At 41.7% G+C, this 13,849-nt stretch overlaps 1 protein-coding gene and 2 non-coding genes across 3 annotated transcripts; 2 read left to right on the top strand and 1 right to left on the bottom strand.

Moving 5' to 3' along the window:
• Positions 1-2,832: 2,832 nt before the first annotated feature.
• LOC148807409 (uncharacterized) lies at positions 2,833-7,195 on the top strand. Its single transcript, XM_088909519.1, has 2 exons — positions 2,833-3,455; positions 5,038-7,195. Exons 1-2 carry the CDS (start codon positions 3,086-3,088, stop codon positions 6,336-6,338), a joined length of 1,671 nt encoding a protein of 556 aa, XP_088765645.1. The 5' UTR covers positions 2,833-3,085; the 3' UTR covers positions 6,339-7,195.
• A 5,153-nt stretch (positions 7,196-12,348) lies between these two features.
• Positions 12,349-12,421, top strand: trnaa-agc (transfer RNA alanine (anticodon AGC)). Its single transcript has one exon. It is a non-coding gene; the product is annotated as a tRNA-Ala (tRNA).
• A 758-nt stretch (positions 12,422-13,179) lies between these two features.
• Positions 13,180-13,251, bottom strand: trnap-agg (transfer RNA proline (anticodon AGG)). Its single transcript has one exon. It is a non-coding gene; the product is annotated as a tRNA-Pro (tRNA).
• Positions 13,252-13,849: the final 598 nt, after the last annotated feature.

Below are 13,849 nucleotides of genomic sequence, written 5' to 3' on the forward strand. Positions count from 1 at the left end.
AGCGGACTAAGCGGAACAAGCGATCACATTAGAACTGTCGTGAATATAGTAGAAATAATATAGTCACTAAATAACGAGCTTATGCACCACTAGCTTGAAAATAATTGTTATATTTAACTGAAATTGTTTTTCAGACACCACAACTATTCACAATGAATTTTATCAATACATGTCTCAATAAAAGTGTAATTTATTAGTACTTAACTTTAATGTCTATCTTTATTAGTAGTTGTATTACATGTACAGCCTTTAATATGCGATAGTGAATTTTCAGGTACCCCAGGGAGGTAAGAAAACTCAAATAAAGCAAATGCATATTTAAAGGGGGTGTAAGTCTTAAATGTGTTCTGTCATATCTGTTCTTTTAAGTAGATTTGTTGTATAATTTATTGTGATTCAGGAGAAAGTAGTAACATTGGGGATTTGAGGGTACAGAAAATATGTTGTACTGTACGGGCAAATGTAAGGATATGTTAAAAAAACGTATCGTCATCTTTTTGAACGTGATTGTTAGACATTTGTTGAATCTCAACGGGGGTTTCTTGAGAGATCGTTCAGCGAGCGAGACCTCCCTCTGGACTCCGCACTGAGTTGAAAGCTATGCGCGCTCCTCACTGCTTGTCCTGTACTGTTACCTGTGCTCTCGTCTACATTATCTACGTGCAGCACAGCGTCAAGAACACCATAAACTTTGTGATAGAAAGTGCTTATAAGCATGAAAAATATTGAACATTTTAAACATTCATAGAACAGCTTGAAAAACTGAGGGACAAAAGACCATCTATTTTGCAGGTTCACAGCATTTGCAAGAAAATCAGCCACCTGAATAGGGACCCTGAGATGAAAAGTTCAATATTCTACTGACTGGGCTATTCCCGTCTACTCAGTTTCTTTCTGAAACAACATTTTTCAAGAAATTCTTACAATTTGCGAAATTTGAAATACAATACTTGCTTAAAAGTGCAGATTTTTTTTTACCCCAATACTGCAAATGGAGAAAACCAATTTGTTGGAGTCTCTGTGGTACAATTGCTTAGTGTGGTAAGGTTGGGACTAAGATGAAAGTAAGGTGCTGGTTCGAGGGCACCCAGGTATGCCTTTCTCACTGTTCCAATGAGAACAGGGTCAATTTTTGCACACACTGCATGGTCTGTGCATGTGCAGTAGGATTAAGAAGCAGTGTGTATCAGTTGAAAAAAACTAAATTACTGCAGAGAGTTGTAACAGTAAATACTGGGTTGTTTTCCTATTTACACCCTAAATGAGTCTCAAATAAAACGTATTAACCAGTATAAAGGGGTATTTCATAGGATTAAGACAAGCACCGTTTGTTAAGTGCATGTCAATGTAAGAGTATTATACTAATTATTGTTGTAATGTAATGTAGTTCTCAGTGAGGGTGGTGCTGAGAGGTGACCTGTGCAGCCTGTAGGAGGCCTATTTCTGCACGCACTGCATGGTGAGTTATTTAAATTTAAACTGTAATGTAATTTATTTTTGTTCAGTGTGATTTTGTAACGGTTAGATGGAATGTTGAAACCGTCAAACTGAAATGTGTTTTTTTTACCGTTTTCCCTCACGGTAGAAAGAACCACTACCATAGTTTGTGTAGTCAAATATATCATTATATGTCATTTATTTTGCTTTTTATTATGTTCCAAACTAACAAAACAGATTAGACACCATACTAACCTGGAAATAAAGAACCCCAAAAATATATTTGTGTCCTGTGCTGGTTATTCTTTGCCAGGCTACACAATTTTACCTAGGTTAATCCCTGTAGTAGTTTAACAACTAAAACAAAAACAGCCAAACACAACAGCTTCAAAAGAAAAAGAACATTGAAAACAAATCTGGGGAACAACAAAAACACAGAATCTAATGCAAGAGCTTTTTCAAGTCTTCGGTACTCTATCGTACTCCTCTTGTCTCAGTAGACCTCCTCATATATTTGTGTGCAGGTCAGCTGGAGGTCCACAGCCGAAGGTAATTTACGTAGAGGGCTGCATCAGCATGCGTGGGCTGCAAAGGAAAAAGTATAGGTTTATTCCATGCTGAAAAGAGAAGGAAACACAACGTGGACCCTTCTTCGGGTGTGACGTGGAATAAACCTTTAAATGTTCCTTTGATGTTAATTTAGACCAGATCTCCAGCAAACACATAACAGACTACAATCCCCCTAGATAAGGTGTTAAGGTGTAAAGTGAATCCCACAAGAGAAGGAAACACAACATTCCAGCTGTGGAGCCTTCTTATGTGACAGGGAATAAACCTTTACTTGGTTCCTTTGATGTTAATTTAGACCTGATCTCCAGGAAATACCTAAGAGCACCTAAACTCGTCAGTTGCTTTCAGTACCTAAAGACACAGACCACACTATTCTTTGCCAGACTCCATACATAATTAAGGACAATCACATATAGCTTGATTTTGTTAAATGCAAGTATTGATTTCCTTTCTGGAACAACTTGTTTTTCGAAGAATTATTTTTTCCGAAATAAGAAATACAAATCTTGCTTATCGGTGAAGAATAAATACTGTCAGCTGGCAAGAAAATGACAGCATTTTTTTTCTTTTACAAAAAACCTGCATAGGGAGATGTAGAATAAAGATCCACTTGAGACGTTTTCGTTGTGCAAGGGCAAAAAAATAAATTTGTTCCGTTTCACAAAATTCAGGCTTGCGAACGGCGCAAGTCGCAGGTGATTCACTCCTCTTGACTAGGTGGCGCTAGGAGGTGCAGTGAAGTTTATATCCGGCTGCAGAAACTCCTCTTTCTCAGCCCCGCTTCTCGGTTGTTTTGAAGTCGCGGCCGCGCTAGTGGATGATGTCATCATACTGCGCGACACTGCATATCTTTCACCCACGTGTTGGCGATTGAATCATTTTCTTTACATAAATAAGAAAGTTGTTGTTTTTTTTAATAGCTTTAGTTTCTGAATACGTAGCGTCTTGTCGGCTGTGTTCGTGCTTGAACTGATCACAGCCCTGACAACAGGATCTGTGAAGAATAAAAATAAAGAAGAAAGTTATTCTGTTTAAACTTCGCAAGTCTGCCTTTGTTTCTGACCGACTCTGAAGAAGGATGGCGGAGTGCTTGTTAAATCTGCAAACCCAGCTTGACTCGTTCATGCAGGTTTTGCTCAAATCGATCGTGTATGAAGTTTCAGAACTTTTTGGAAACAGGATGTCTGACACCGAGGACGAGTTTCAAGGCAAACTCCGCGGCGTCTCCCAGATTCTGGTGAGACGGGCCGTGATTAAAATCACACAGTGTGTGGAAGACAGTGTCGGGAGTGAAATGGCGCAGCTGAAGAAGGAAAACGAGAGCCTGAAGTGGAGATTGCAGCTGTGGGAGGAGTCGGGAGCAGGAGGAGATCAGGGTACCCAGGCGCTTCCATGTGAAGTCACTGCAGAAATAAAAAAAGAAATGGACACGAAACTGGAGCTGTCAGGTCAGTGTGGTGACTTGTATGAGTGCGTTTAAAACCAGTATTTTTAACTTCCTCGTGAGATTTTAAAAAAACACGCTTCATTTTAAAGAAAACATCTCACAAGAGTAAACATTCTCATTATCAGTACGCGTTCTAACAAACTATCAAACTGTCTTTAAAAAACTTTCCGAAAGATGTGAGAATATAGTGGAGAGATGGAGAGATTGCAGAGTGAAGTGGGAAAGACTTGTGTGATGTAGCAACGCGATTCTTTACTGAAAACTGAACTATTTTGGCCGGTTACGGTGCTGAAAACACCTCATTCAGATTCAGTTGTTTCACTGAATCAGTGTGTAATCCGACGTCATTAGGAAACACGGTTTACACATATTGTATTTAACTTGTTTTGGTTTAGATTTTTATATGTATACTAATTATATCTCAGTTCTCCAGGGATTTTGTCTGTATGAATCCAGTAAGTTTGTCTGTATTCACCCCCCCCCTCACTACACTATTAAAGTACTGTAGTGTCCAGTCAGTCAGTCTGTATTAAACCCTCTATCTTTCACTGCAGTGTTAATGTGCTGTAGTGTCTAGTCAGTGTGTCTGTATTAACCCCTCTCTCTCTCAGTGCAGTGTTAATGTGCTGAAGTGTCTAGTCAGTCTCTGTATTAACCCCTCTTATAAAATTATAAAATATATAAAAACTTGGATGACTCAAAATGTCTTTATCTTAACTGTGACAAGACTGAAGTCATGCTTATTGGCACCACCCATCAACTTTGTAAAACCATTGCTGTAACTCTATCTGTAGATGGTCCTGTAATTGAGCTTCAGTCTAAATTGAAAAACTTTGGGGATGTTTGACTTTCAACCAACATATGTAGTATGTTGTCAAAACATATTTCTTTCACCTCGAAAACCACGACTACGCCCCATGTTATCAGTGGCTGAAAAGTTTTGGCTGCTCCCAAATCGACTATTGTAACGCTCTACTCTCTGGGGTTTCTAAGTCCACATTGAACAAACTCCAGTATATCCAAAATTTGGCAGCCAGAATCCTGACCAAGTCTAGTACAAGTGTTCACGTTACTGCTATACTGGAGTCCTTGCACTGGCTTCCTGTCATGTTTTGTGTCGACTTAAAAATCCTCCTGCTCGCTTTGCACCTCAGTACCTGTCTGAGTTATCATCCTACTCCCCATCTTGCCGTCTTCGTTCTTCTAATTCTGGTCTCCTATCTGTCCCCCAGTCCGTCTACACTCTCTGGGTGACAGGGCGTTCTCCTGTTATGCCCCCAAGCTTTGGAACTCTCTTCCCAAGGATATAATTGAGTCACCTTCTCTAAACTCCTTCAAATCCAGACTCAAAACCTTATTCTTTAGAACAGCCTTTATTTAACTGGTTCTGTTCTTGACCCCTCTGTTCCTACTGTACTCAGTACCACCATCTACTGTCTCCTCAAATTGTGTATTCTCATCGTGCTTATATGATGTATTTTTTGTTATTGGTAAAGCGCTTTAAGAAGCCACCTTTAAAGCTGCTACTAAAATAAAATGTATTATTATTTTGAAGGCCTTGTTTTCTTGTCCTGTGTTTACAGGCTCAGAGACCAGTGCTCTCCCTAATGCTGGGGACAGGGCTCCTCTTGAACAGCAGCACAGTGAGGAGGAGTGGGGCTCCAGTTTGATGCAGGAGACAGAGCTTACTGCTGCAGAAGGGAAAGAGACATTCAGTGAGCAGCACACAGAGAGCAGACAGAGTGTGGAGGATCTGGGCTCTGTGCCCATGATGAAGACTGAGCCTGAGAGTGAGACACCTGGGCTCTTAGTATGTGATGATTTTACAGAGAAGATTAATAATCTGGACACAAAAAATATTACACAAGGTTGTAATGAACTGGGAAGTGTCTCTGTACTAGAGCACAAAGAAGAACTGGGTGAGTTTAATCTTACAGAGCATGACACGGAGCCCCAGTTGATTGACCATGCAGAGCAGCAGACTGATGTATCTGGTGAAGAGAACAGTACTGAGTTACAGCAGCACGATCAGAGGAAAAGGAAGAATCGGTCAAGGCCTTGCTCAGATGGAGTGGACAAACTACCATTATGGCACATGGGGGAGCAGCCTTACTGTCAGTCTAGCATTTCACAGCCCTACCAGCACCTTCACACAGGAGAGAGACCTTTCAGCTGCAGTCAGTGTGGTAAGAATTTTAATAGGTCAGGTGACTTAAAAAGACACCAGCGCATTCACACAGGAGAGAGACCATTCAGCTGCAGTCAGTGTGGGAAGAACTTTAGTCAGATAAGCCACTTACAATCACACCAGCACATTCACACAGGCGAGAGACCGTTCGTCTGCAGTCAGTGTGGGAAGAGTTTTAGTCAGTCACGTAGCTTAATAATCCACCAGCGCATTCACACAGGAGAGAGACCATTCAGCTGCAGTCAGTGTGGGAAGAGTTATAGTCAGATACGCCATTTACAATTACACCAGCACAGACACACAGGAGAGAGACCGTTCATCTGCGGTCAGTGTGGGAAGAGTTTTAGTCGGTCATGTACCTTAATAACCCACCAGCGCATTCACACAGGAGAGAGACCATTCAGCTGCAGTCAGTGTGGGAAGAATTTTAGTCAGATAAGCCACTTACATTCACACCAGCGCATTCACACAGGAGAGAGACCGTTCATCTGCGGTCAGTGTGGGAAGAGTTTTAGTCATTCAAGTACCTTACTAACCCACCAGCGCATACACACAGGAGAGAGACCATTCAGCTGCAGTCAGTGTGAGAAGAGTTTTAGTCATTCAGGTACCTTGAGAGCCCACCAGCATATTCATGCAGGAGATAATTCAGCTGCAGTCAGTGTGGAAAGAGTTTTATCCAGTCAGGTGACTTAAAATGTCTTTTAGTTCAAGTTGGTAGATGCGTCAGCATGTGACATCCAAAGAAGGCTCCACAGCCGAAATGTTTCTTTTCTTCTCTTTTCAGCATGGAATAAACCTTTACTTGTTCCTAAGATGTCTTTTAGTCATAGTCACTTTGTAGTCACCCACTGTTGAGTTTGTCTAGTCAACTAAATTTTGACTGTATTCTTCCTTATGGTTGACTAAAACAGAAATAGTTCTTGTCACACAGTTAAATTTATTTGTATACTAAAATATATAATGCTTTTTACTTTTAGTTTTTTTCAATTTTAAAATGAATTAGGTCTAAATTGAATTAATGTTTTATTCCTTTATAGTCTTGGGATGTTAAGTTTAATTTACAGTTAAGACTGTTCTCATTGAATAGGCTTGTAATTTTGTAACAGCTTTTAACTTACCATGTTAAGCAAGAAATGTGTATAAAACAGATAAGGATTCTTAACTGTCACAGGAAAAATAAAAGTCACACATCTGATTAAATTCTACAAAAAAGCTCAAAGTACTTGCGAAAAGAATACGATATTGTATGAATCTCTTTTAAGTAGAAAATCTATTTTGGCACCATCACTAATAATTCCATATCTTTGTTTTTTTTTTCAATGCAACTATTTTTTTAAACGAGACAGGACAGCAATATATACTGTGCCTTCAGAACGTATTCACACCCCATTGTTTATTTCTCATTCTGCTGTGTTGCAAGGTCAAATTAAATCATATTAAAATGTTTAATTTTTTTTCTCTCCTGTAGAAGCAATTCTCTATAATGTTCAAATGAAATTAAGTATTTAAAATTCTGAAGACATCTATTAAAAATAAAATGGAAAATTACTTAATTGATAAGTATTCACTCCCTTTGTTTTAGCAACCTAATTTGGGTCCGTTATCTTGAGAGATCCCACTAAATGTTAACAAGGTACACCTGTATTCAATTGCTTGACTGCACAATAAATATCACTGACTGTGAGGTCTCACAACTAAAACAGCAGATCAGATCAGTCCTACTGTCATGAAGACCAAGGAGCTGCCTATGGAACTTCGAGATGAAGTTGTTAGGAGGAAAAAAGCTGGAGAAGGTTATAAAAAGATTTACAAAGCTTTGAACCTTCCTAGGAGCACTGTGAAGTCCATTGTAACAAAATGAAAAATAATATTGCACAACAGCAACCACTAGTCTGTGCAGCAAGTGGGGGCTGATTTCCAAAGTAAAATAGGGAAAGGTCCCTTATTTTACACACTTAGCTGATGCAACAGCTCAACTTGTTTACTTCATTATGGTTGGTTAGTAATACAAAGACAGGCGAGGCAGTAATTTTCCAGTACTTATAGGTCTAAGCCTTGAAGGACAGAGAAGACAGCTACATGCAGTTTTGCATCGCCTTTTTGCTGGTGCAGAGATAAACATATTCTTCGAACATCCCGTGCCCTTGACCCGCTGGGTACTATCACACTTTGTTCACAGAATCCAGCTGCTTTAATATTGCCCGTAAACAACATTTTTAGGATTAAACACTTTTCTTTAGTAACTTTCCATTACATTCCCTCCTTTTTATCCTTAAAATGCTTTTTCACTATGGAGTCCTCGTAGGGGTCACCTGGAGGGTCCCAGGGCTCATGGGAGTCTATTCTAATCAGTGCATATTAATGAGTCTTTACCATAGATTGAAGCATAGGGATAATACAAGTTATACAACAACAGAGCAGCAAAAACACTATAATAACAGACATGAATAGTTTCAAGAAAAACATTCCCCATGACCCGAATAACAATTTTAACCATGAAAAGAAGGGGAACTCATTGCCAATGCCCCGCTCTTGATTTACTTTGTCCTTAAGTTCTTTCAGCTGGTGTATTGCGAGGGTGAGGTTACCATGGTCATCAGCATTAGCAGGGATATACTGTAGGTACAGCACAAATCGCCTATCAGAGCACACACTCCTTCAGAGGCTGCATTCTGGAGGCCTAGCATAAACCTATTTTACAATGCCATAAGCCTGACTCCTCTTAATTCTTGTTTAATTGCGTCGAGGCCATCCAGCGTTATATTAATAAAGGTGTACATTTCATAGCGGGTTATTTGCAGCCAGCGAGCATTAGCTACAGATTGGAGACTTAGACCTATACATTTCGAGAAGAGTCCCGCCACAGGATGCGGACTCAACCTACCAGGAGAGGCAGTAGAATGAGGCATCAAGCTACACACCTAACAGGACGCATTTGGTCGAATACTTTTCACAGTATAGTTCATGTAATGATACCACAAATTATCCTGGAAATCAGCATGATCAGTCTCATTCAGCTAATCCAGTGGGGAAACAACCTCTCTCTTCTGTCTGCTTTTCAGAAACTGAGTAGTCCCGTTCGGGCCTCCAGTAGTCACAGAATCAGTTGTCAACAGAATGGGGATGATGATGAACAGGTTGATCATAAGAAATGGAAAATGGAGTATCACTTTTTACTGCAAAAGTAATTTCCCTGGATAAACATTTTTCTCCTCCATTTTTATTTTTGCACGGGTGTGCAGATTTTCTAATCAGTTCGATAGAAACAGTAACCAAATCTGAATTGCACTGAGAATAATGTACACAATTATGTAGGTTTAACCTGTGGAAATACATTTATAATTACATGGAATTCACACACAGTTTAGTTTGATGGCGATTCACTTCTCCCGACTAGGTGGTACTAGCAGATGCAGTGAGGTTTATATCCAGCTGCAGAATCTCCTCTTTCTCAGCTCAGCTCCTCAGTTGTTTTGAAGCCGCTGCAGTGCCAACTAATGACGTCATCATGCTGCGTGGCTGTGCAGACATTTTACCCACATGGCGGTGATTGAATCAGCAATTTTAGCTAAATAATAAATTAGAAAGTGATTGAATCAGATATTTTAGATGAATATAGAGAAAGCTATTTTCTTTCAAAAATTATTTTTGCTAAACTCCTGGAGGCCTGATCTTATTTTGCTGCACATATCTGTAGACCCTATTGAAAACTCAGCCTTTATTTCGGATTGGCTCTATCAAGATGTTTTTTGCATGCAATAAAACTCACTTGTTCAGCTTCATTACGGGGTCCAGAACTTATTTGTTTGTAACAACACATCCATTTCTCTCCCAAAACGCTATAAATCCCTACGGGATCCCTATCTTTCTCTCTTGCATGTCTCTTGCATCCCACCTCTGCAGCTGGCCCTTGGTCACCCTGCATGGGGGCCCTGACTCCTCGTCCTATGGCCAGCAGGTCAGCCCTCAGCCGAGCGGGTTAAGCCAGAATTTTGCTCCATATTCCTTTCATGACGCTTTAATCTTGGGTGTTGTCATTTCTAATAAAATACAGTCAGGTGTGTCTCTTTGGAGATGCTGTGTCTGGCTTTGTCTACAGTGTACAGTGTTACATTCATGTTTCCTTTTTTCTCTGGGGTTGAATTTATTGTTTGATTGGCCAAGGGCTACGTCATGTTTTTATAGACAATCTTTTAATATTGCACGTCAGAATAAAATGACAAAAATGACTTTAAACAGTTTATTGCAAACCAAAATTTTAATAAGATGCATACAAATGTGTATCAAAAATATTACTTTCAGAATCGTACATCAATGGATCTATTCATACCTGAAATACACATTGTGGAAAGAAGCAGAAACAGAATTTTCAGGGTCTTCCTTTTATAAAAAACAAGCTGCAGGTCCTGCAAACACAGACAGTGAGGACAGTGTGGAAACAGTGGAGTGAAGTGGACTCAGGTCACAGACAGTGTCAGTGTGGAAACAATAGAGTGAAGTGGACTCAGGTCACAGACAGTCTCAGTGCTCAGAGCTGCTCTAAGACTGTGTGACTCTGTTGGTGAAGCTCTTCTTTGTCTAGATCTGCAGGAGGAGCTTCTCCCAGACAGCCCTGTCAGTCCCACAGCACCCATCCTCTCCCTGAGACTCGTCCTCAACATCATCATAGTCAGTCCTGTCAGGGGTAGAGACTCCTTCCTCAGATGGCAATGTGGGCAGGACCCTGTCCACTCCAGGGCCAGTTTGGAGGACACCTGATAGAGAGACACAGACTAAGAGACTGGCAGTGGACAGCTGATGGACAGGGATGACTCTCTTAGATGATATTTTTGGTTTAGAATTGGACCCATGAATTTTTATGCATGGGTATAGTATGTTGTTTTTTTTTTAAGTTGTATATGTGTGATTTTAACAACCATTAATTATATAAACAAATAATCTTAGACAGGATCACAAAAAATAATGTTATAATTAAGACAGGTGAATACGATTTGTCAGATGAATACGTTATTGAAAGCATATTATAATCCAAAAGCCTTTATAGGAATGAATTTTAATTAAAATTAAAAAATTATCTTTTAGAACAACTTTTAGTACTTCAGATTTTACTTACCAAAAATTTACCAGTGTTCTAAAACCAGAGTGCAGAAAAGCTTTGACAGTATTTTCTAAAATAAGTAATTCTGTTTGAGTTTCTGAAGACCTCTCTGTGGTCAGATCAGTAGCTGATCCAGGTGTAAAGACCTCAGGTCTCTAGCAGGGCCACACAGGACAGGGAAACACTAGGCTGACATGTAGAGTTCAGGACTCCTGGTCAGGGATTGGCTGGACTATGGTCAGAAAACAATACTGAAAGCATACGATTGGCTGGGTGTGACAGTGGGTGGGTTTAGCTGAGACCCTGATCTAAGCATTTAAATCTTGTGGCAATCAGGACTCTGTATTAGCTACTATTGATCCATGCAGGACACAGCACAATTTGAGCCACCACTTAGACCTGGTGCCCTCTTGTCTTGGATGAGAGTGGCACAGCGATTGATTACTGGGGATCATCTTCTTCATCCCTGAACTACCTCACTCACACCGAGATCCCTGGCTGTAGTCCCCTTTACCTAAAGTGGGGTCTCCCTCACTGTCATCCACACTGTATCCAGAAGGTGCCGCATCAGAGAGGAGTCTCCCTGTGAACAGAAGAGCAGGTCAGTAATCTCGCTGTCATTCTGACACATACTGGCTTGTCAGAGACTATTTCTCTTCCAGGTAGTGTTTATTTCTAATGACAAAGGCTAATGCAGGCTGGTACAGAGTGTACTACCAAGTCTTATTTATGATAACTCACCTGACACTGTGTCTGGGCTCTGGGGCACAGTTACAGCATCATCATAGTACTCTGGAGCCTCTTCTTTCACAGAAGACATCAGCTCTCCTGAAGCACACAGAGACAGTTTTACTGTTACACATCAGATTTAAAATACAGGGGATCAGGCAACCTGATTATATAATACATTTCAAACCCATTCCATTTTTTTAAATTGAGATGGTGACTGACAACAGTGCAGCCTGTATCAGAACAGAGAAGGCAATGCTTTGTATCCTTGTGAAATATTTGAAGAGGAGCTGGACACTGGCAGCAGAATAAACAGACTCAGTGTGATGTAGTCTGCAGTACATAGAGGAGAGAGACTCAGAGTTTCTGGGATTGGTACAAGGTTTCTCTTTGGGACTGGACTGAAATAACCCACCTGACAAGGCATCTGGACTCTGAGGTATAGTTACAGCATCGTCATAGTACTCTGGGGCCTCTTCTTTCACAGAGGACATCAGCTCTCCTAAAGCACACAGAGCAGAGCTTCACTGTCACTGTCACACATCAGAACACTGATTCACTCGGCGTCAACATGATAGAACAGCGATCACTTGAAAACAATGTTCCACACTCCGTAAGCAAGAACTTCAGTGTTTGCAGTCACCCGATATGCCGATAGTCAAAGGAGCGCAAAACACGAAGCGTCAAAAGACAAGATGAGTTGATGGAAAGAGCGTTGAATTGATGAGCACAAAAGTTCAGCTCGTACAATAGGCAACGAAGGTCCCAGCGTCGTCATCGCACTTGAAAGGACTGCCTTGCAGACCAAGGACAGTGGGCGGTGCCTGGCAAGAGCGGCAGAGGCGGTAAGACATGATGCCGAGAAGCATGAAGCAAGGGGGATTATCTCAAATGGTAGAGCGCTCGCTTAGCATGCGAGAGGTAGCGGGATCGATTCCCGCATCCTCCAGGTCTGAGTTTGGAGCTCTGGGAGTCCGGTGCTCTCATTTAGCCTCTGCGACTTCTGATAGGTGCTCCTCCGTTGTGGAGAGAATGTCCTTCAGTTGTCAAGCGTTGAAGGGCCACACCTCCTTCCCAACATCAGTCTGCACTGAGTGCGTCTCCAGCATTTTCTCGTCCAGTTTGTCAGCTTAGCAAGTGAGAAGTATATCCGAGTGAAAACAGTGCTGATAATACTCTCACAAATTGTTAGAAGACGTGCTTTTGATCATCGATTGCTTAACAATCACATTTGTTCGACTTGAGCCATCAAGCTCGTAGTTTTCCTTCAAATCTTGAAAGCTCTCAGTGAGAACATCATAGGCTGCAGGACGCCCCGTAACTTGAGTACTTCAACAGAAAGAAGAGCAGACAGCTCCACAAATATGCGAGGCGCAGAGAGCGCAAGGCGAGCCGCACACGTTTCTGTGGCTGAGAGAGGGCAGTTTTTGCTTCTGCATTTCCCAAGTAAGGACGCATGACAACAAGCGATCGCGGTGCTCATCTACGACATAGTGGTGATGAGTTTTCAGTACGTGTTCTTTTGAACGAGCAATGAGGTTGCCACCTTGGACAGCTGACTGCACGCTCTCATTGTGCCACGTGATGAGAATTCGCCAGGCTCGTTCAGTCATTAGTCACATTCCATCATTTGCCATAAGCAGACGCTGCGAAGTGATGTGGATATCAGTTCCCAGTCTTGTGGAAGAGGAGGAAAAGAGCACACGAGGGCTCGTCCGGGAGTTGAACCCGGGACCTCTCGCACCCTAAGCGAGAATCATACCACTAGACCAACGAGCCACGGCAACATTGGCTATTTCAATCTGTCAGCGAGCTTGAGGATGGGGGAGAGGCGTCATTCGCTCGTCCAGTCAGACCTTCATCAATAAGTCAAGAAAGCCGCAATTACACGACTGCCTTGCAGACGAAGGGCAGTGAACTTTGCCTGGTAAGAGGGGAACAAGCGGCACTAGGTGACGCCGAGGCATAAGCCCCAGCAAGCGGGTTTGGCTTGTATGGTACAGCGCTTGCCTTGCATGTGGGAAGTAGCAGCATCAATTCCTGCGTCCTCTAGGCGTGTGCTTAGAGCTTGATGTGCTGAAAGGTGTCTTTTAGCCTGTGGTCACGCCTTTCATAGAGAGCATCGTGCAGCTGTCAAGCATTTCGCAGCCACGCCCCCTTTTCATCTTCTCTCTGGCTTAAGCGTCTCCGCCACTCTCTCTTGACATTTCATGTCAGCATGTCAGAAGTCCGAGTGACATTTTTAATGGCTGAGTGAGGGCACAATGCTGAAGCAGAGAGGCCACTTCAGCCAGAGAGACTTGTGCTAGGTGAGATCTGAAAGACGGACTCGCAACAGAAACAGACCAAAAATGTATCGGTGAGATCATAGGCAAGT

The sequence above is a fragment of the Atractosteus spatula genome, unplaced genomic scaffold (genome assembly GCF_055471065.1).
Source record: "Atractosteus spatula isolate fAtrSpa1 unplaced genomic scaffold, fAtrSpa1.hap1 Scaffold_31, whole genome shotgun sequence".
NCBI lineage: Eukaryota > Metazoa > Chordata > Actinopteri > Semionotiformes > Lepisosteidae > Atractosteus > Atractosteus spatula.

Excerpts from the sequence above, each read along its gene's own strand:
- LOC148807409 (XM_088909519.1), top strand. The coding sequence starts at position 3,086 with ATGGCGGAGTGCTTGTTAAATCTGCAAACCCAGCTTGACTCGTTCATG. Across the intron at positions 3,456-5,037 it reads CACGAAACTGGAGCTGTCAG|GCTCAGAGACCAGTGCTCTC; the intron begins GTCAGTGTGGTG and ends CTGTGTTTACAG.